The sequence below is a fragment of the Podarcis pityusensis genome, assembly GCF_964106645.2.
Source record: "Podarcis pityusensis genome assembly, chromosome: Z".
NCBI classification, from domain to species: Eukaryota; Metazoa; Chordata; class Lepidosauria; order Squamata; family Lacertidae; genus Podarcis; species Podarcis pityusensis.
Window position 1 is genome coordinate 29,058,658 of NC_138044.1, and position 22,680 is coordinate 29,081,337.

The following is a 22,680-nucleotide window of genomic DNA, read 5'->3' on the forward strand; positions in this document are numbered from 1 at the left end:
AGTTATTTAATGCCACTGCCAGTGGGGAGTGGCAAGGAGAGGCCTTTATGGGATCTTTTGCTTTAGGGGATCAAATAGATTTATGAATCTTGGGCACCATGTGATTTGTTTGAGGTAGATTGGGTTGAGATGTCAGGTGTAGGGAGACTGTGAAATGAGATTTGCTTTTCCTTGGAGCAGGAGATTTTGAGCCGATGCATTTTTTTGCCCACAGGAGCCCCAGACTTAATTTTATTTCTGAGTAATTTGGTTTGTGGAAGAGCCATAGCTCAGTGCTAGAGCATCTGCCTGCCTGGAATCCTGAATAGGAGAATTCCACACAGCAACATCTTGGACTCCCAACATTTTGTTGCAGGTTCCACTTCTCTATTTTCATGAGAGAATTTGGTTGCAATATGTGCAGGTGACAGCATGCAGCTCTTTTTCGGACAGAATGTCAGTTACCTTGATGCAGATTGAAAGTTCAGAGTATACATACATGGGTGTGCTTTAATGCCTTAGCTGCTTGGTAGGCCCAAGTCATCAGCTTTTCATAGCTCTCTCCTTAGTGCCCTGTGAAATGAACACCAGTCATGAAATGATGCTGATCTGTGTCTTAAAATAGAACCCCTACTCTTCATTCTCTACTCCCTGCTCCTCTCTCTCTCTCTCTCTCTCTCTCTCTCTCTCTCTGCCTCCCTTCCTCTCCCTCTCCCCAAAACAAGAACATTCTCTTCTTCCTTTGCTGAGTTTTGAGCTGCCCACCCCCTCCTGCTTTGTCTTTCTGTCATGAAGATCAAAATAGCTGCCTTTTTAGCAGGGATCATCGCAGTCCTTGGGGTCCTTCTCTTTCTTGTAGCCTTTGGGACAGATTATTGGCTCCTGGCGACGGAGACGTGTGGAGGATTCATACCTGAGAACGGCACCTATCACACTGAGGAGGTAAACCTGGAGAAATAGTTTGTGAAGAACCTTCTGTAGCTTTAATGAACCGTTATCAGGGGAAAAGAGAATGCTCTTGGAAAGGAGAGGAAAATGAAAGAGATTGAGAGTTTTGATCTCAAATAAGAAACTCTCGTGCATGCTCTCTTTTCACCTGACATAGTCAGATTAAATTAATTCTTAAACAACCAGACTATCACCAGTGACTGTCATCTGCAAAGAAAATACAATGTTTTCCTTAGAATTATGTGTGTGCCCCCCCCTTACATGCAGATCTAATGGATGAATTAGTGCAGTAAAACTCATATAATGACTCGGCTAATGTTTATTTAACCTGGTGTCACCCCTGCTAAAAAACAAGGACATATTGTAGCAAATATTATACTCCAGTTCTGGTAACTGGCTAAGCCTAAGGTCCTATTCACCCTTACCTGGGAGTAATCTGATTGTACATACTGGGCCTTACTTTCAAAGTAAATATGCATAATATTAGAGGGCAAAAACCAGCCAGGCTTGTAAAATTCTGTAAAATGCCAAATAGCAAACCTTGACTGTGTGAATGTAGGAAATGTCCTTGGGGATTCTCTCAACTCCATCCATTGTGTCTCCAGTTTCTTTGGCATGTTACTCACTCTTCCAAGTGGAGGAGGAAGCAGGGGAGAGGTCCAGTTCAAAACATGCTTTTACCCAGTGTATTTATTCCAACTGCTGGAATGAGATATTATTAACCCCACACCCAGATTCTTTTAAAACATTGGCTGGGATCCAAAGAACCAGGCTGCTTGTTCTGTGCCCACCAACCAGACTTTTAAGGCTTATGTTTTCCTATGGTTTCCCCCACCTCTCCTTCTGCATGACAATCCACTTTTGAAACTGAAGGACCTTCAGAAACAGTTTGACTTTGTGACAAGCCTTAGGGAAATGGACTGCTGCTTAAAAAAATGAGAAAACAGCACCCACACACCTGCAAAACACACTGTGAATGTTTCCAGTCCTTGGGTGTACATAAAGTAGTCATTTGGGTTTTGGAGAATGATGTCCAAAACTTGCATTTAAGTTAATAAACAACAACACATTGGCTAGCTAGTATGCTCTGTCTTTGTATATATAAGCAGTGATTGGTATATTAGGGATTCAAGCTCAATTTTAACACTATCTGCCTATTAATACCTTGTTTAAAAATATAACCTATCTAACAAGAGTTGTTGTGATGATAAAATGAAGTGGGCAGTACCCCATACAATATCTTACAAGAAAAGTGGGGTACAAATGTAACTGTAAATGAATAAATGCTTCTGTGCTAAATGGAATGCAATAATTTCCATAGAACTCCAGGATTTTCATTTCATTTTTTAAAAATAGGTTGGGACGGGAAATTGGACAAAAGGAATTCTTACGTTTCACCATGAAGGTTTCTTTTGGCGGTGCTGGTTCTTTGGTGAAGATTACAAGGAGACCATATGGAACTTCTGGTTTAGTGAGTACAAGTGGAATCGGCAGCACAGTGTTGCAGTATTTAGTAGCTACCTAACAAGAGTGCTTCTGTTGAGGTTGTAGCCACCCAGAAGAAGGCATTGATTTTCGTCCTGCCCTCTATTAATCACATGTGTCACTGTTTCTATTCCACTGCAGTTCACCTTCCACCAAAAATGACATTATTCAACTCACAGTCCACTGTGGCAAAATTATGTAACGTACATTGTGATTACATTATTCTACTCCCTTCATTTCACTGCAAAGGAAGCTTAGTACAAATGGTGGGAGATCTGTAATCAATTATGTGTCATTTGCAGACTGAAAGCAGCAGTCGTATTTGTTGGATTGGTTTGCCATCCAGCCTGCAGCTTTGGTTTAAGCATAGTAACCTTGAGACTGCATTATTGAACTGCACTCTATGTGGGGCTGCCCTTGTGCCTGGTCTGGAAGCTCCAGCTGGTGTAGAATGCAATAATTGGTCTGCTGATGGGGGCAGGTGACTGACAGCATCTGCTAAGACACCTGCACTGGTTGTCCATATGCAACCAGCCAGGTTCAAGGCTCTTGTGTTGATATACAAAGCCCTGAATAACTTGGACAAAGCATACTTTGAGCCCTTGAGCCCTTATATCCAGGTTTAATCAGCAAGAAAGCTGTTGTCCCCCATGTAACAGAAGCCTGACTGGCCTCAGCTGCAAGTTGGACATTGAGTGTCAATGGTCACATGCTGTGGACCAGTCTTCCAGCAGGGATTATTAGGCAGTCACCCTCACATCTGTCTTTCAGGTGCCTCTTGAAGTCCTTTTAATTACAGCAGGCCATTGCAGGTGTTTTAATTAGTCAATTGCTTTTATTTGAATTGCTTTTAACTGTGTGTTTTTTATTTTATTATGAATCCCTGACCTGATAGTTTATGGTTTGGGAGTAGATAAATATGTTTAATAAATAAGCATGATAGTTATCCAGGAATTTTGTGTATGCGCTTCCACATTCCTGATTCTAGAAACTCACCAGCATTTTATTCTGACTTCTGATCCCAAGCATATTTACTTGGAAGCAGACCTCACTTGGCCCCACAATGCCAAGTATGTGTGCACAGAACTGCCAACTGAGTCTTCTAATAGCCTTCCTTATATTGTACTTCTAGCATTCATCGATAAAGTATAGATAATTCTGGATTGCCACGTTAATGTAATAATGGAGGCCATCCAAGCCTAATTATTATAATACGTTGTATAACATGATATTACCTTAAGTCAAATGATCAAATTAAACATCACTTGAAGCCCATTCCCATAGCGCAAGATATTCTTGATAACCAGGAGATCTTTTATTACTTTTTGTGTCTGCATTAATGAGACCGAACGCAGCAAATTCATTTTGCCGCTTTTTGCAGATGCAATAATTAATGCAGTTGAAATTTCATTAGTCACTTAGCACGAACGAGTGTCCATTTATTATAAAGTGCCCCCCATTTTGTGGGAAGCATTTTTAAGTAAAGTGGATAATCATTAATTAATTTGTTGAACATTCATCCTATTACCGTTCATCATGATAAGCCTTGGTGACATTAATATTGATGGGACACCTCTGCAGTAATGGCCCCTCTACTTCCTCGGAAGTATGCCATCCTTAGGCACTGCAGCACTCAAAAATGGTAACTATTCCTAGGTCAATTCCCAGGCAATGCAGGATGAATTCAATCAATAGGTGAACTGCTACCTGAAAGTGGTGGTGGGGAGATCATAGATTATGATAGCTTCTACCACATCAAGCTTAGAACAAAGTAGGAAATGCAACAAAGGTCACACCAACGCAATACATTGAAAGCACATTTAACACGCATTTAAAGTATATAAAGGACCCCTGACCATTAAGTCCAGTCGTGGCCGACTCTGGGGTTGCGGCGCTCATCTCGCTTTATTGGCTGAGGGAGCCGGAGTACAGCTTCCGGGTAATGTGGCCAGCATGACTAAGCCACTTCTGGCGAACCAGAGCAGCGCACGGAAATGCCGTTTACCTTCCCGCCGGAGTGGTATCTATTTATCTACTTGCACTTTGACGTGCTTTTGAACTGCTTGGTTGGCAGGAGCAGGGACCGAGCAAGGGGAGCTCACCCCGTCACAGGGATTCGAACCGCCAACCTTCTGATCGGCAAGTCCTAGGCTCTGTGGTTTAACCCACAGCTTCTCCCAAAGAATCCTGAGCACTGTAGTTTGTTAAGGGTGCTGGTAGTTGTAGCTCTGTGAGGGGGAAAACTATATTTCCTAAGATTCTATGAGGGAAGCTATATGCTTTAAATGTGCATTGAATGTGCTTTAAATGCTTGGTGCGGATGTGACCCAAAGGTGTAGTGTGGAATGCATCTGCTTGGGGTTGAGGACCCTCCATTCCATTCCCACTTCCACCTGATTTTCTATCTCCTCCCATCAGTCAGTATTCTAGGGGCACTGAACATGCTCAGTCCTCATTAGGTTGCTTGGGAATCTCCCACGCTGTGCCTCCCCTAAAGATTTTTTGTACTTTTGTAAAAACAGAGATTTTCCCAAGCTTGTTGCTACCCTCTACTTGCGTGTGGATGGTGCCATGTTGGCGGCAATGACACAAACAGCCTTGACATTGTAAACAGAGAGAATAATGATTTACTAAAGAAACAGTCATGTAAAAATATATATAGTAACGAGGATTTTCATTGGGATTTCTTCCCACTAAATAGTGCCCTTCACCACTCTAAGAGATACTATTGACAAAAACTCAACCACCCTTGGAGTAACTTTTGTGTTCATGTCAGACAGATAGAATCTGATATTTCCATTGTGCCGTGATGTTAGACTACGTGTTTGCCTAGCTGGTTGTACAATGGACAGTAGAAAAGAATAAGTTCTACAGTGTCTGGCCCCCAAAAATGCAATTTTTGGTTTACTTGTTGAAGATCTAGGACAAACTGCCACCTTCTGGAAATCCCCCCTGGACGTCACTTCCATCTTTGAAATCCTGGTAATGTCTGGGAAATCCCGGATGTACGGCAGCCCTAATTAAAAGCAAGACAGCTCCTGCCTGCAGGCTTACAATCTAAAAAACAAACAAAAAGACTCACAAGGGGAAAGGTCAGAGCTGGTAGGAAATAAGTAAACTTGGGCACCAATTCTTAAACAGTTGCTCTGATAACAGCCAGCTTGCATATTTTAGATGTTCTTGCATTACAGATGCATGATTAGAACCCTTGTAGACCTGATTACCGTGACTGTTAAACCACAGAGGCAGCAGACAACTGTCCTGTTTTCTATTTTTTTCTTCCAGCGAGTCAAGCACATCCAAAACATTGCATGCATGGCTACCTGTTTCCTATGCCTATTGCACTTGGACCTCATCCTCACCCCTCCTACGATGCAACTGCAGGTATGCATATGTTAAGAGGTAACCAAATAACACATGTATTAGGTCAGCTGTTGTTGTAGGTGTATGTTGAGCAGTAAAAATGTAGCAAGCAGCAACACCTCTACAACTGTGTTTTAGGGCTGGGGGGTAATGGTGGGAAAACCCCTGTGCCCAGGCCAAATGAGATGGATGATGCAGGCAGCAGATGTCTGGGATGGCAGCATCCCTCCTATCATTCCCCCTGAGCTGATCTACAGCCCTCAGGTACTGAAAAGTATGTTGTCTCATTGTGTTGAAGTAAGGTTTACCTGCTAGTCCGACCAGATTACATGCATCAATCAGAGGGAATGGGGAGGCATCTTTTTATTTATTGTCTCTGCCTCTATCACCATAGAGTGGGTGGACAGCAATTTTTCTTGGCAAACTCACTCGCTGGGCCAGCCATTAAAATTTTGACCCCATAGACTATGTCTACTGTGATCCTACCACCTCGGGTGCAGTGGTTAAGAACGGTGGACTCGTAATCAGGTGAACCGGGTTCGCGTCTCCGCTCCTTCACATGCAGCTGCTGGGTGACCTTGGGCTAGTCACACTTCTTTGAAGTCTCTCAACCCCACTCACCTCACAGAGTGTTTGTTGTGGGGGAGGAATGGAAAGGAGAATGTTAGCCGCTTTGAGACTCCTTAAGGGGAGTGAAAGGCGGGATATCAAGTTCAAATTCCTCCTCCTCCTCCTCCTCCTCCTCTTCTTTTTCCATTGCATGTATACACCCAATTTGACTTCTAAGTAAACAGGGAAGGGCTATAGTAGCACAGGGGTAAAGCACATGTTTTGCATGCAAAAGGTTCAAAGCCCCCTTATCTCAAAGGAATGGCTGAGAAAGATTCCTGTGTGAAACCCTGAATTGCTGATCCATTGTTCTGCTGGGAAGAGGGCTTAACCCTTTGCCTTTGCACTGTAATCCTAATGAACAATAGAACACCAGATTATTGGCTCATATCTCAATATTGCCTACACTGACTGGTAGCATCTGTCCAGTGTTGGGACATTTCCAGCCTTACCTGGAGATGGTGGGGACTGATCCAGGGACTTTCTGCAATCAAAGTAGATGCTTTTACTACTGAGCTACAGCAGAGGTAGCCAACGCAGTGCCTTCCAGATGTTGTTGGACTACAGTTCCCATTATCCCCAGCCAACATAGCAAGTTATTAAGGATGATGGGAATTGTAGTCCAACATCACCTGTAGGGTGCCATGGACTCTGGCTGTGGCCCTTTCTCTGCATACCATGGTTGCAATTGTAATCACCTCCTCCAACCCCTCCCCCATGAAATATGATCATCCATTTATCATGTTTGTAAACATAGAAGGGACATGGCTATTCAACACTGGTGTTCTGTGTATAACATGATACCTACCACATGATGCACCCTGGTTATGCTTGCGAGTTAGGGTGCAGAGATCAGCTGAGTCCATTGCAGCAGCTCCATAAAACTGACAAGAACCTGATTCTGAATTACTGGTGATAATCCTGGGATTTGTTTCATTTTCTCCCCCCCCCCCTCCCGACTTTCCCCAAATTGTTTGCTGGAGAAACTTGGAACAAATTGGTTTGCTACAAGCCTCTCCTGAAAGGAGATCCGATTATGTGAGTTTACTCAGCGTTCCCCTATACTTTCTTCTTTCCGATTGCGCAGTGTACAGGGGCTTCTGGACAGCGTTCATTGTGCTGGCTGTCACCACCAGCCTCGTAGGAGGATTTCTCTTGGTGTGTGGTGTGCCTTTTGTCAGTGCACGGTTCTATAAAGTAGGAGGCGGATTCTTCATCACGGCTGGTAAGCTGCCAATTCATGATAATTGGATATATGGGTGCCTGGGATGCTGAGGCTAATTCCCACTTTGTGTAGCCTGTGTGTGTGTGTGTGTGTGCGCGCGCACGCATGCGCATAAGAGAGAAAGAGAGAGATTGAGAATGAATTTGAATGTGTGCAAAAAAATCACATGGGTCTTCTCATAATAAATTACACAGTATTTCATAAAGTGTGCATGTACTGACCACTGGTTAGTTTCTCTTTCCTTCTTTCTGGCATAGTAGTTGGAGTGTTGGATTTCATAGAATCATAGACCTGTAGAGTTGGAAGGGACCCTGAGGATCATCTAGTCTAATCCCCTGCAATGTAGCTGTCCCAAAGGGGGATCGAACCGGCATCCTCAGCATTATCAGCATGTTCTAACCAACTGAGCTATCCAGGATTTGGATCCTGAGACCCAGATTTGAATCCCAGCAAGCCCACAAAACTCACTGAGTCCGCTAATTCCTCCCTCTTGTTTGTGGGTGTGTATAAGTGTACCTTCGCTGTATAAGGGTCATCAGCACTCAGAGAATGAAGGTCATTATGATGTTGCTATGAGTTTTGAGGTGGGTGGAGAATAGGCTGTATGCTGAGGCCCTTCTAACCCCTGGATCCAACAAGTGTTAAAATATAAGCCATGCTAGATTCCTGATGAGGTGATTGCCTGGGTAATGGGCCATTAAGGGGAACAAAGGAAATGAGCTGTGTGAGAGACAAACACACAGATAGAAAGACAAGGCAGAATTGAGAGAAACTGAAACTTACAGATTTGGTAACTCCTACTTCTGAATAATTGAGATGACATTCATCTATCACTGTTCATTGCTGTTAATAGATGTGGCCTTCATACATCATTGGACTACATTTTCCATCATTTTTGACCATTGACTATGCAGGCTGGGCTTGATAGGGGTTGGAGTCCAATGACAGATGCAACTAGAGCCCCTCTCCCAGCCTGCATTGTTAATGGTCAGGAATGATGGGAATTGTAGTTCAACAACATTGGGAGGGCCTCAGGTTCCACAGTGCTGATTCCTCATTCCTTTTTAAGGCATCTAAGGTAGTAGACACCACTATATTTAGTGTTAGAATGTTGCAATAAGTTAATTATACACTGTGTGAAAAGTACTTTATTTTGTCTGTTCCAAACCTCTGGCCAATCCATTTCATCTGGAGACTCTTGAATTTTATACACCTATATTTGATTCTCCACATAATGCATATGTGATTTATACCCTGCTCCTTCAATAAAATTCCCAGGGCCGCTAAACAAAACTTCCAGTCCAATAAAACAAATGTAGGACTAAACAAAATACAATTGTACAAAGTACAATTAATACATCTAGTAAATACTTTAATCTAAACTGGTTCTTATGATTGTTCCAGTAATATTTAGTCAAAGGTCTTCGTACGAGATAATCTGGACCATCATCTGAATCTCTGAATAGAGTTCTGTAATGTTTATTTACACTGGCTGCTACTTCTGTTGTTATACACTGTCATACAATGGTTCCACTCCTTCCTCCTGGGCCGTGTCCAGAAAGTGGTGGTGGGGGATGAGTGTTCAGACCCCTGGGCCCTCACTTGTGGGGTGCCTCAGGGTTCTGTCCTCTCCCCCATGCTTTTCAACATTTACATGCAGCCGCTGGGAGAGATCATCAGGAGGTTTGGGCTGGGTGTTCATCAGTATGCAGATGATACCCAGCTCTACCTCTCTTTTAAATCAGAACCAGTGAAGGTGGTGAAGGTCCTGTGTGAGTGTCTGGAGGCGGTTGGAGGATGGATGGCGGCTAACAGATTGAGGTTGAATCCTGACAAGACAGAAGTACTGTTTTTGGGGGACAGGAGGCGGGCAGGTATGGAGGATTCCCTGGTCCTGAATGGGGTAACTGTGCCCCTGAAGGACCAGGTGCGCAGCCTGGGAGTCATTTTGGACTCACAGCTGTCCATGGAGGCACAGGTCAAATCTGTGTCCAGGGCAGCTGTTTACCAGCTCCATCTGGTACGTAGGCTGAGACCCTATCTGCCTGCGGACTGTCTCGCCAGAGTGGTGCATGCTCTGGTTATCTTCCGCTTGGACTACTGCAATGCGCTCTACGTGGGGCTACCTTTGAAGGTGACTCGGAAACTACAACTAATCCAGAATGTGGCAGCTAGACTGGTGACTGGGGGCGGCCGCCGAGACCATATAACACCGGTCTTGAAAGACCTACATTGGCTCCCAGTACATTTCCGAGCACAATTCAAAGTGTTGGTGCTGACCTTTAAAGCCCTAAACGGCCTCGGTCCTGTATACCTGAAGGAGTATCTCCACCCCCATCGTTCTGCCCGGACGCTGAGGTCCAGCGCCGAGAGCCTTCTGGCGGTTCCCTCATTGCGAGAAGCAAAGCGACAGGGAACCAGGCAGAGGGCCTTCTCGGTAGTGGCACCCGCCCTGTGGAACGCCCTCCCACGAGATGTCAAAGCGATAAACAACTACCTGGCATTCAGAAGACATCTTAAGGCAGCCCTGTTCAGGGAAGTTTTTAACGTGTGATATTTTAGTGTATTTTTGGTTTCTATGGAAGCCGCCCAGAGTGGCTGGGGAGGCCCAGCCAGATGGGCGGGGTATAAATAATAAATTATTATTATTATTATTATTATTATTATTATTATTATTCCTCTGTTAGTCATACTCAGAGCGGATCGATTCAAATTAATGAATGTGGCTAATCTAGGGGACGTTAATTTCAGTGGCTCAACTCTGAGTGGATTTGTAGCAGGATCCACACCCAATAATAATTCAATGTATGAATTGCTTGACAAATAAGGAGTCTCAAGGTGACTTACAAATTTAAAGACATAAAACATCATAAAACCAGGAAAACAAAAACGAATTACAACAAAAGTTATAAAATAAACTATAAAATAGACTGAGTGGGGGGTTATTGGGTTGTTTTTGTTTTTACTTTTATTTTGTGTTTGTGTATTGTGACTTTATGCTGTAACCACCCTGAGACCTGCGGGTATAGGGCGGTATACAAATTTAATAAATAATAATAACTAATAAAATAAGCAGCAGCAAAAGCTCTGACAAGGATACACAATCAATGAACTGCAAAATCATTTTATACACCATCCACTCTAAGAATAAAATAAGAATCCATTGCTATCTTATAAAATTCAATAACATCAACAGTATTTCTTTCACAGCCTTAGGATTTGGAATGACAACAGAAGGGGGAAACTGTCATTGTCATCTGATATGGATGGCAGATCATCCTTAATTAACTTACGTGTCCCGGAGATCTTTCCTTCGAGAAAAGTGAACGTGATTGTAATTTATAGGGAGGGGGAATTTGCCTTGGGATTAAGTTCTGAGATAGGAAATCAGGATTCTGCCTACACCCTAAAGTAGAGACTTTCTCTGCTTCTAAATAATAATCTGATTGATTGATTGATTGATTGATCGATTGCTTGAAAATACATCATCCTCCACTTGCCACCCTATTTGCATTTTTTGGGGGGAATAAGGACAGGAAAATTCATGGTGGTGGTGGGAACAAAATCCACCAGCACTATCAGAAGAACTTTCAAATACACACTAGCCATCTTTCTTTTTTACATAGAAGACCCTGTCATGACAGTATTTCAGGACTGAGGTCACCAACATACTACCTGTAAGCACTCAGACAACCCCCTTGGGACTTGTCATGGCCCCCTACCCCCTAATTCTGATTTGGGGGGGGTGTTGCCTGAGGTTTTGGTCTGTGTTTTGTTTTGAGGTAGGTATAGGTTGCTTATTACAGATAGGAGTTCTGAGCACTGCCACTATTATGATGTGCCTGTGACAGTTCCTAAAATTTTCAAGTGTGTCCCTGGGCCACAAATGCTTGGGGACCACTGATGAAGGGTGTTTTTAGGTGTGTGTTTTTTTAAAAAAAGTAAACTAAGTGTTGTTGCCCCTAGTTGCTCCACTCACCATCCCTGCAATGTAATGTTAGAATGAACTTGTTAAGTGCTATTGAGGCTTTTCATGTCTCCTGTGCCTTCTCCTTTCACCTTTTGGCCTATTTTATTGTAGTTCACTGTGGTAGCTGAATCACCACCCAACAGCTTCTTTATTATGTCGTGACCATGTGTGACAATAGACTCTGGAAGGCTATTGGAAGTTTCTTGCAAGTGGTCTCTATTTTTATGCATTTAACACCGCAATTGTAAACACACCTGAAAGTTGGAGGCATCCATCTGCCCTAAGAGTCAATGAAGTACACCTCTGGAGGCGAAGTCTAATAGCTGCATTAGCAGCACATAAGTAACCTCCCAGGGGTGCAAGCCTGGTCAGTGTTTATAAAGGTCCTGGGCTTCCCAGACCACAAGATTCCCCTCTCAGCCTCGCGGATGTTGACCAAAGGAAAGCAGAGTAACACATTTGTCACCAGCTGGGCTGCAGAAGTTGCTGGAAGGAGGTGTACAAGGCACCATCCAACCATTTCAGGGACTTCACTCCAGATTTGGGTAGGGTTTACTCTTTAGCCTATTCTTCTCCTGAGGATATCCTGCAAGCCAGCAGAGGTTTAGGATCAGAGCTGAAGTGTATGTCTGCATATGGTGATCAGGAAATGACACTGTGTTACACCTCTAGGGATGGGGAAATCCACCAATGTTAGTTTCTCTCTGTTTCTCATTTTTTCCCAATCTTAAATACAGTTCCCCACATCTTCACATCATTTTGTGTGCTTAAAAAAACAACCCACCAGCATTTTAGTGCAGTTTTCACTTAATGTACTCTATGAAAGCAATCTTGCCTAATATACACATTTTTCTAAAGCACTTCCCCTTAATATAATGCACTTTATTGCATGTTACTTTTGCATTAGGTAGGTTCACAAATAAATGCAAACTGAATCAAATTTCTTCCCTATCCCTAAATGTCCCCCAGTGACTAAAACATGGGCAAGGTTTAGGGATTTCAAAGCCAGAAGAAGGGGAATGTGTCTTGAAACCTAGCAGGATCTCAGGTTCAAAGTGACAGAAGTTGGTAGGACTGCATGCTGTGCCAGCAGAGACCTTTTTCAATTACAAACAGGGCTTCAGTGGGGAAAGATTTGATCATCTCATTGCATTCTTTCTTTCTAAGAATGTCAGGCAATTATTGACCGTGTTTTAGAGCATCTGCCTGGTAACCTGCCAGCTACCTTAACAAAATCTTTCTAGGTGTTTTTTTCCGGAGGCACCCTTTCAAAATGAACCAGCTCATCTACACTTGTAGGCTGAGAAGATTATTCAGCAGATGGACCTGGAAGCTTTTTGATATTTATTGCTATCTTCTCTTGGAGACCTTTATCCCTACCAAGCTACTGGCTGTGTTGCCAACTGCTTTATCAGATAATGAAACACATTTTCTGTGAGAACTGCTTTGCCATGAGGTGTTCTTAACCATGTTTGACATGTGACAGTTAACTTGAGAGAGGCTTTCTTTGCAAATTCATATAACAGTTTCCAGTGGGGTAGCCTTGCAGCAGCAAAAACCAACCAAGTATACTTTAAAGACTAACAGATTTATTGGATTAGAGCTGGAATTTAGTCCATGAATATGTATGTCATATCACAGGGGTGGGAAAACTCAAATGTGGTCCTTCAAATCTCCCCAGTTGGCCCCCACAACTCTTCCTGGGCCACACCCCTCATTGACCCTGCTTCACACAGAGAATGTTTTGCTCTGGGTGGAATGCATACTTTAACCACAGTATTTCCTCTCTCTTGGAGACTAGAGAGGGGTGTGTGAGTGTGTGTCGAAACTAGCCTACTGTACACAGACAAAACTTATAACAATTGCTCCATCAACCTTCATATCTAGTCCTGCCCAGAACTGGCATGTGGCCCTTGGAAGATTGTTCAGAAGGCAACACAGCCCTCAGAGTGAAAAAGATCCCCCTCACCTGCTTAAATCCCCGCTTCTACACAATATTATGGATGGAGCATGAGTCCTGCCCTCTTTTCCACCTGGACGCTCTACATGCACCTGAAAGACCTCCTATCATATGAAAGGATCAAAAATGAAACTGCCAGTATCAGAATTCCTTTACGCAAATCTATGGTGCAGAAACACTTGGAATACTCTGAACATTCTCCATTCAGAAAAGATATACTGGAGCTAGCAAGGGTGCAGAAAAGGGCAGCCAAAATAATCAAGATCCTGGAGACACTCCCTAGGGTGGGTGCAAAATGGAGATTGGATAAATTCATGGTGGTTAAGGCTATTAGGTCATGATGATGCCTATGTTCTAATGCCACTGTTAGAGGCCACATGCCTCTAAAAACCAGTTAATGGGAACCATTAATTAATGGAAATCAATAACAGCAACCTGAGGAGAGTGGCCATTGCAGTCATATTCTGCTGGTGGACTTCCCATAGTCATCTGATTGGCTGCTGTAGAACAAGATGCTGGACCAGATAGGCCTTTGACTTGATCTAGTTTTATCTGATGAGTGTAACAAGTGGCCTTGCTCACAGGGATTCTTCCCAGTCCTTGACGGAGTTCCACCAAACCTTTTAAAGAAAGAAAATAATAGAGAGAAAGTGGGGGCGGGGGAGAGAGAGATAGCCAACACTTTATATTACAAATTGTTCTCTCAAAGTTAATAGTTCCATATTGTGGCTGCTATAAGCTGCTCATATATCATATGCATTTGCACTTATGAATTGCCAATAAAGATATCAGCATCTCATTATTTTTCCTTAGTTTTTTTGGATGTTTTTGCTAGGCAAGGAGGTGAGAAAAAAGGGGGGGGGGTTTGAAAGTTCACTTTCCCTGTAATTAGCAAATTATAGACAGGCTTCGGAAGTTCTGAAGAGAGTCTGAAGTTCACCCACTTGTCTCTACAATTAGCCAACAAGGTTTCACGATGCTATGAAGCGAGAAAGGATGGCACAGAGTTTAGTGAACAATTTACTTGAAATTAAGTTGCTACCATCCTTTGACTGAGAAGGAGGAGTTAGGAAGACTTGCAGTCAGCCCCTAGACAATTGTTGCAAGAACTTAAAGGCGAAAGGTGTCATAGCACGGTTCAACGCCCTTGCAATTAGTCCCTCCCCAGAAGATACTATTGACCTAAATCAACATTGAAATGGAAACTCTCAATTAATCGCAGGCCCTAATGGGTGGAGGCAGAGAGCGTTTAAAGAAAGGAAGGGATCAGTTCTGTCAATATATGCAGCCAGCCAATGCCATGAAGCAAAGCTGAACAAATGCATACAATTGTGCTATGAGTAAAACTAAAGACTAGATCGGTCCCAACACAGGATTCCAGGAGCTGTTATCTGGCCTCAAAACCAGAAGGTGCCTTCAAAAAAGTGTGTGTGTGAGAGAGAGAGAGAGAAGGGGGGGGGGCTGCTTCCCTTCCTTCATATTCTGCTCACTCCCACTATACCTTACTTCTGCCAATGCAAACATCTCCCACCAGTCCTGCCCCATAGAAATAAGCAATTAGAGCAGGGGCATCTAATCTTTTATTTTGGCTTAAGAGCCCCATCAATAATTGGCAAACCCTTTGAGGGCCACATTATGCTAGTTGTGGGCACAGCCAAAGTGGACAAGGGCCATTTCCTTGCATGTGTTCATGCACACACTCACCACATATGCATCACACATACAGACCTCTCACATACCAGCATTTTAATACGAATATCCCCTGGTATGTGAATTTTTGTATGCAAATTTCCTTAATATATACATTTTTGCAAGCAATTCCCCCTTAGATGATATGCATTTTTGCATATTATTTCCCTCTCAGATAATGCATTTTCTCCTAATAGACACCTTTTGGCACACATTATTTGGTTAGAGAACTGCACTGCAGAGAACTGCAAATTTTGAAGGATAAAAGCATTTTGGTTAGCATATTTTTTTCATGAAATGTGAATTAAAGAGTTAAAGAGTTTTGTATTAAAATGCAAACTGAACTGAATGTATCTCCCATCCCTATGTACCTTCGGTTCCTTGGTACCCATCTCCTATGTGGCAAACCTGCCCTTTTAGGCCACCCTGAACTTTCCACCTTATGAGGAAGAGACAGCACAAAACAATATATACATTTAAAGTTTTTATAAACTTTTGCTCTTGTTTGGATTGTATAAAAATATTACCCTCCCTGTGTCCTGATCTGGAGAAGTCCAATAAATAAACAGTCTTTCCCCAAACATTGCAAGAGGGTATGTAACATAATCACTGTGAAGTGTATTTTGGAAATCTGAAACCAATGGCTAAGAAACAAGTTCAGCAACATGCAGAGAGTGATAATGGCACCTCATGCAAATCTAGGAATTCATGACTTTTGCAGCTCAAGAGAATAGAAACAAGGTAATCTTTTATGCAATTTGGTCACACGTCCTAGAATTATATCAATAGCTTTGCATAGCATGCATAAAACATGTGACAAAACATTGCAACAGATCCTCCCTCCTTGCTGCTGAAATCCTGTAACTTTCCATACCACAGATGTTCCAGGGGTTTGCTTTGTTTCTTTGTCTTGATTTTGTTGCGCTATAGAGCAATATTGCCCTTCCAGACACCAATAATGTGGTAACATCAGGGAAGCATTGTAGAACAAACTAATAGTGCAGAATGGTGTGTGGATGGTCTAGCATAGGTCCACCACTAATGCATGATTACTGCACCAATGACATGTTGCAGAATACAACCGCAACCCTGCCCTCACAAAACACCTGTCTTCAGGGGCCCTGTTTGTAAGCTACTTTGGGATTCATTCAAGTAGGAAGTGCCATAGAAATACAAATAAACAATCAAACCAACCCAACCCAACCAAGCCTCTCTCTTCTTCTTCTCTCCCAGGTGCTTTATTTGCCCTGCTCATATTCATGTTTGCAATGTGGAAGGAATTTGCTGCCGATCTCCCGAAGTACATACTTCTAGAAAGAAGCGAAAGATGCCTCGACGATACCCCTGTGAACGTTTATTACGGGTGGTCATTCATGTTTGCAGCTGCGGGAGTCCCCTTAGTGTTTATTTCTGGAATCCTTTTCTACCTTGTCGGTTACAGTATCCCGAAGGAGCTGGAATAAGAAAGGGCTGGGCCTCTGTGGGAGATGTGCAGGAGGGGAATGATCTGATGCTATCTTGGCATTGGGGAAAGCGTTTGTAGAAATATTTGTGTCATTTAAGTGTTTGATGGCAAAGCACTCTAAAACAATGGCGGTGGATCACTTTAGCACAGAGGTAGGGAACCTCAGGCCCGGCGACCAAATGTCTGGACCTCGGGACACCCTTCACAGCCACAGCTCCTTCACTAGCTCTTATTAGCACCTTTCTTGTGTGCTTTTGTGCCTGGCTGGAAAGTGTTTATGAATTCTGATAATGCCTCTTGCTTGTGTTACGGAGGATAAAGGGGTGTGTGTGTGTGTGTGTGTGTTTAGAAACTAGCCTACTGGACAAAAGTAAAGTTTATATTTGTTGCTTTGCCCACTTTTGCAACTGGCTCCACCCGCCACTGGCATGTGGTTCCTAGAAGGTTGTCCATTGTGGTCCTTGGACAGAAATAGGTTCTCCACCTCTGCCTTAGTGGGAAATATGTCATTTGCTACCTCGTAGGGCATGTCATTTTTTGGGGAGGAGGGGGGTTGAAACTTAATTTTTGAAAATTTCTTCAGCAAGGGGGTCTTATATATATGTTATTTTGGGTGTGAGGAATTCAAACATGCCATTATTTTTGTGACTGGACAACATTTAGCTTGGTAAATCCAGGTTTGATTAAAAAAACTGTTCTTGGAAAACCAAATAATTTTAATTTTAATTTCTGAAAATGTAGGCAATGCTATAAAAAAGTTAGTTTCTCTGCACAAAGCATATCCAACTAAGCATACAACATTACCTTGTACTCATACAGCAATATTAGAAAGCAATGACATCAGTTCATAAGAAATTTAAACAGCAAGTTTCATCAAGTCTTGCTTGGCTTCGTCCTTGGCCATCAGCCACTTCTTGGCCTCTGATGTAGCCCTGCTGCCTCTGTGACTTGCTGCACACACCTCTCTATAGACTGAGCATAACAGGACTGTTGCCGAACTTTCATGGGCTCAGCAATAAACTTATTCACTTCCACTGTAGTAAGATGACATGTCAAAGGAGGTTCATATACCCCATCAGACTAATTGATCAGCTCAAACAGGGACAAAGCACTGGGGTTCATGGAAGGAGTCTTCCTCAGACATACAAAAGGTTCTCTCAGTGCCCCTCAAGTCAACAATCTTTTGGATACCAGTTCTCCTCTTCTCACTGTCATCTGAGTTCAAGGGTATCTGGATTATTATTTTGCTGAATGCATACCATGCTGAGCACTGAATCGTTGGCAAAGCCTGTTTGCTGTTGTTAACCATTTTGAATGGCTCTCTGGATTAATATCAAGAAGGTCCAGATCCATGTCATGTATTCCTATCATTATGGCCTGTGTGATCCAATACCCATACACTTGATCAGTAGAGAGATTAGTTACAATATTGTCACTCAGTGAAGTAAGAGGCTCTCCAATTGAGAGTTTGGTGACTGAAGGACTACTGTGTTTTTCCGTCTGTAAGACACCCCCATGCATAAGACACTCCCTATTTTTGCGGACTCAGATTTAAGAAAATGGAGGGAGATGGCCCTGTGTATAACCCCCCCCCTAATTTTTGACATTATTTTTAAGGGAAAAAACCTAGTCTTATGCACAGAAAAATATGGTAATTTCACGTAATGTAGCAGTGTCTAGCATCTTGCCAATGTCAACTGTCCACTTGCTGTTAGACAGGATCTTTCCATCCAGTGCTGTGATCAAGTGTTGCAGGGGGAACTCGTTGATGTGGAGGGCATAAACCAACCAGATCAACTGTTATGGACAGGCTGGATCGAGAGAAGTGGTGGGAGGCACCAACTGGGGAACCCCCAAAGGAACCCCCAAGGAAAGAAGGCTCAGAGCCAGGGGATTGGTGGTGGGATGACAATGAGTGGTCAGAAGGTGAAGAGGGAGAAGACTGGGAGGAGGAGGTGTTGGAAGCTGAAGAGGTGAGCAGGAAGTGTCTGGTAGAGAGCAGTCCAGAACCAGAGGCAGCGATGAGTTAGGCTTGTGAGGAAGCCAGGTTGTCTCCCCCCCACCCCATGTCTTCCAGAACCAGAAGAGGTATGAAGAGGCTGGGCAAAGGGAGACAAAACACTGGAGTCTCAGATTGCTTGGGAAGGACCTGGCAGAGGAAGAGACTTGGAGATCTGTGGGACAGTGGGGGCCTTCAGCCCTTGCAACAGCCTCATTGGGGCAAGATCTACTGGGAAGGGCTCACTAGGCCTGACCTCCTGAGCTGTTTTGTTTCTTTGAATAAAGAGAATTAACTTCACTGACACCATGTCTCCTGAAACCTACCCTGACATCAGCTTACAACCAAGCTTGACCTCTACCCGATTCATGGTACCACCCTCCCAGCCTTCTTCTTTAGGAAATCTACAAGATTATTAGCTTGTTTCCCCCTCTTTGAGCTTTTGTCTGGAGTGAAGTGGTAGAGGTATCTTCCGTCAGGCTCACTGCACACTGAATAATGCTTTCCTGTGATGATGTGGAACTGCTTTCAGCATAACTTTAGTTGTATCTTCACAGCCGTCAAAGAAGATGCAGTCAATATCACCTTTCTGAAAAAGACCGTCAAATTATTGATCCAGGGATTTCATAACCTTTTATTGGGCCCTCTTGACTTTATTGTGATCAATGGCAAGTCTCTGGTCTTCTCCAGTGATCAAGCCAGCATCCATAAAGGCAGCAGTGGTGATGGCAGCTGTAGCACGCAGGCCAACTCCATATCCAATGTTCTGCATAGCAACATTGTGTATTTCTGATGTTTTGTACTCTTTTTATTAGAAGTGGAAGGTGTACTTGATTTTTTTGCAAGCGGGGCAGCAAAATGCAGAGCAGAGGAAAAAAATTACACTTGCAATTGAGGATGTCAAAAAGCTTGTCGAGTTTTGAAGTGAAAGCCTCTTTGACATCTAGCATTTCTCTACCAAGAGATATGTTTGCTCCCAGGTCTCTTGAATCCTCTTTAAGACTGTGACTCGTGAATATACACTGGGAGTGGCAAAAGAACTGTTTGCTTGTTCCCACTTTAGGGTGAATGTCTTTTGCAAGACTGGCTGCTGGGTAGTTTCTGACATCCTCATCACTTTGTTCTCTTAGCAGTAGCCCCTACGTCACGACGCCTTGCAGAGTTGGGAGTTCAGAGGGCAACAACTCTCTGCCAGTTCCAATTAGGTTGCTCATATGCACCAATGTCCCCAGTCTTGTTCTCTGTTTAGAAGTCATTGTAGGTCAATTCCCAATGGTTGGGATGGTAGTAGCAGCAGCACTGATGGACAAGTAATATAACTGCAAGTACTTAGCAATCATTTTTAATTATTTTCATGCAGTTTTCCACACATTTCCCCCCACAATATTTTTTTAATAAGGCAAGTTTAAAATTATTAGAAATGCAAAAAACACACACACACGTCAGTATTGTTATGTAGTTATATACCAAGCAAAATGAAATCATATTAATTTACCCAAAATATGCTTTGGATTCCCAAGTCATGTTACAACTTTTTAGCACCCCTCATTTGGGGAATATGAAAGTTGAAAAATTCAACATGCCCTAATACCTCAACATTTGCCAACCTGGTGTCCCCCTCCCTCTTGTTTCGGTCCACAGCTTCTACTACCTCTAGCCAGCTTTGGGTGGGTGTAAGGAGAGGGAGGGGAACTCTCCAAAATTTTAGGAAGGGGGTTGCCACTTGCCATAGGTATCCATATGACATGGCCAAGGGTTTCTGGTTCTTTCTTTCTTTCTTTCTTTCTTTCTTTCTTTCTTTGTTGAAGCCTCCCCTGATTGGCTCCCTGTGCAGCCTCCTCACCAGCTACATTTCCTGGAACCCAATGGGAACAACACATTTTTCTATCACATCTCATTGATCCCAAGGCATCCTAGCTTCTTCTACAGAATGATTTGCTCATTTGAGAGCCATGAAATGTAAATAGGCTTGAAACTGGTATGCATTTGTAATGTAGACCTAGTGATGTCTGGACCTGCCAATTATAATTTCTATCATTTTTCAATCTCAAGGTAAGTTCTCCACATTTGTATACCAGTTTGTATCCCCCCCCCATATTAAAAATCACTCCTGAAAATTAAGCATAATTTTAATGCTGATTTTTCGTAATATGCACATGTCTCTATGTAATTTTGTGCAATATACCCATTTTTGCAAGTGGGTTATCCCTGAGGATAATGCATTTTTGTATGCTGTATTAATATATACATTTTAATGCATGCTTTACCCTCAGTATATGCATTTCTGTACATATTACTTGGCTGCAGATCTGCCCTGCAAATTTCAGATAAGGGCAGGTGTCAGAGTATGGCTGTGCTTCAGTTTGCTCATTTTTTGGGAAAGTGCAGTTTAAGCAGCTTCTCCTTTAAGTGACAACTGAATAAAATCCACCACCAACCATCCCTACTGGAGACACATTGCAGAAGAAGCTGTGCAAGGCCCTAAAGCCTTTTCCCATTCACTAATATTCCAGAGGTACCCCAGAGAGCTAATAGAATCCCCATCTACTGCTCTAAGAATTTCACTGGGCTTTGCCCAGATGTGAGAGTTTACCCTCACTTCCACATCTATAGGAGCTAAAGATTAGCTTTTAAACAACTGAAGGAGAGAAATATTTATTAAATTATGCAAGACCTTAGGGTTGCCATATTTCAAAACATGAAAATCTGGGCACAAAAGTTGTTGAACTTGATTTTCCCAGACATTCCAGCGATTTCTGCATGGACAGTGTTGGTGAGGGCTGAATACTGGCTGTCCCCAACCCAGTGTCCCCCATGGAAATCCCATACCCAGAACAGCATCCGAAATCATGTAAATCGAACCACTTAGTCCATGTGTGTATTGCTGGGTGCATGTGGGATGGATCATTCCACTGAAACAAATAGGGAACAGCACATTTATCAAGATCCCTCTGCAAGCTTGAATAGTCACCAGCATCTTCAGATGCTTACCTGGTCTGGAGAACCTGTTACTACAGTGGACTAATAGAAGCACACCACTCACCATCACTGTGATAAAATAACATGTGATACATAATAAATTTATGTGCATGCCTGTATGCACAGAGGCTTAAACTGTTCAAATCTTAAACCTCAAAACAGCGGAGAAATATTGAGTGACACGGATCTCCAGATTTTGGGAGCCCTTGGTAAAGCTGCCCTCTGAGAGACGCCCCCTAGTGGCTAAATTGTTGCAAATCAAGGTTTATAATCTTTGTCCCTAAATTTAAGCAACGATGAAGCATGAGTGCATTCATGTGTGTGTGTGCAATTGTCCTCAGTGGGATGCAGTTTGCACTTAAGTGAGCCTGGTGAAATGCTGGCTGTCTCTTCAATATTTATATTAACCACAGTTATAAATATTCAGCGTTAAGTCCCAATTGACCTTATTTCTTGTTGAATGCAATCAAATCTGGCTGACATCATGTATACTATTAGCTCTATTTGTAAATGCTAATTAAATATATATGTTTTTAAAAGGAAAAAAATACTTCAACTGACATAAAAGGGTGACTGTTAACATGTCTTTTAAATATTTTAACGTAGCGTTATGCTGAGAAGATGAAACAGGGGAACTATGTTGGTTTTAGAACATGTATTTTGTTTGCATTTATATTTTGGGCAAAATAATTCTTTGATTCTTTGCAAACCTTGATGAAGACATTGAATCCCAAACTTTAGTGGACCCACTAACTTCAGAAGGCTTGGCAGTCACCATACAATTAAATGTACTGTTTGTGTATTAAGTTACCTTTGTATTCTGTTGCACAGAACCTTCAGTTCTGTCAAAGCCTGCTAATCTTAACACTGTATGCAATCTGGTTTTTACTGCAGAGTTTAAAATGACGACTGCCCCTGCTCAGTTCAATATGAGAAGCTGCCATACCAGGTATTTGACGCACCTAGCTCAGTACTGTCTACACTGGCTTGCAACAGCTCTCTAGGGTTT

General features: G+C 42.7%; 1 protein-coding gene across 2 annotated transcripts; it reads left to right on the plus strand.

The window, feature by feature from the left end:
• Positions 1-637: 637 nt before the first annotated feature.
• LOC308468847 (transmembrane protein 182-like) lies at positions 638-22,477 on the plus strand. 2 transcript variants are annotated; one of them, XR_013981891.1, is made up of 6 exons: positions 638-921; positions 2,284-2,398; positions 5,698-5,796; positions 7,472-7,609; positions 16,462-17,886; positions 18,580-22,477. XR_013981891.1 is itself a non-coding variant. In XM_080991329.1 (5 exons), exons 1-5 carry the CDS (start codon positions 769-771, stop codon positions 16,689-16,691), a joined length of 735 nt encoding a protein of 244 aa, XP_080847455.1. In that variant the 5' UTR covers positions 638-768; the 3' UTR covers positions 16,692-22,477. The 2 variants fall into 2 exon arrangements, 1 of the variants encoding a protein (XP_080847455.1); XM_080991329.1 differs by having other exon boundaries at positions 16,462-22,477.
• The last annotated feature ends 203 nt before the right edge of the window (positions 22,478-22,680 follow it).

Coding starts and splice junctions, on each gene's coding strand:
- LOC308468847 (XM_080991329.1), top strand. CDS start 769: ATGAAGATCAAAATAGCTGCCTTTTTAGCAGGGATCATCGCAGTCCTT. Junction 922..2,283: donor GCACCTATCACACTGAGGAG/GTAAACCTGGAG, acceptor TTTTAAAAATAG/GTTGGGACGGGAAATTGGAC. Junction 2,399..5,697: donor CATATGGAACTTCTGGTTTA/GTGAGTACAAGT, acceptor TTTTTCTTCCAG/CGAGTCAAGCACATCCAAAA.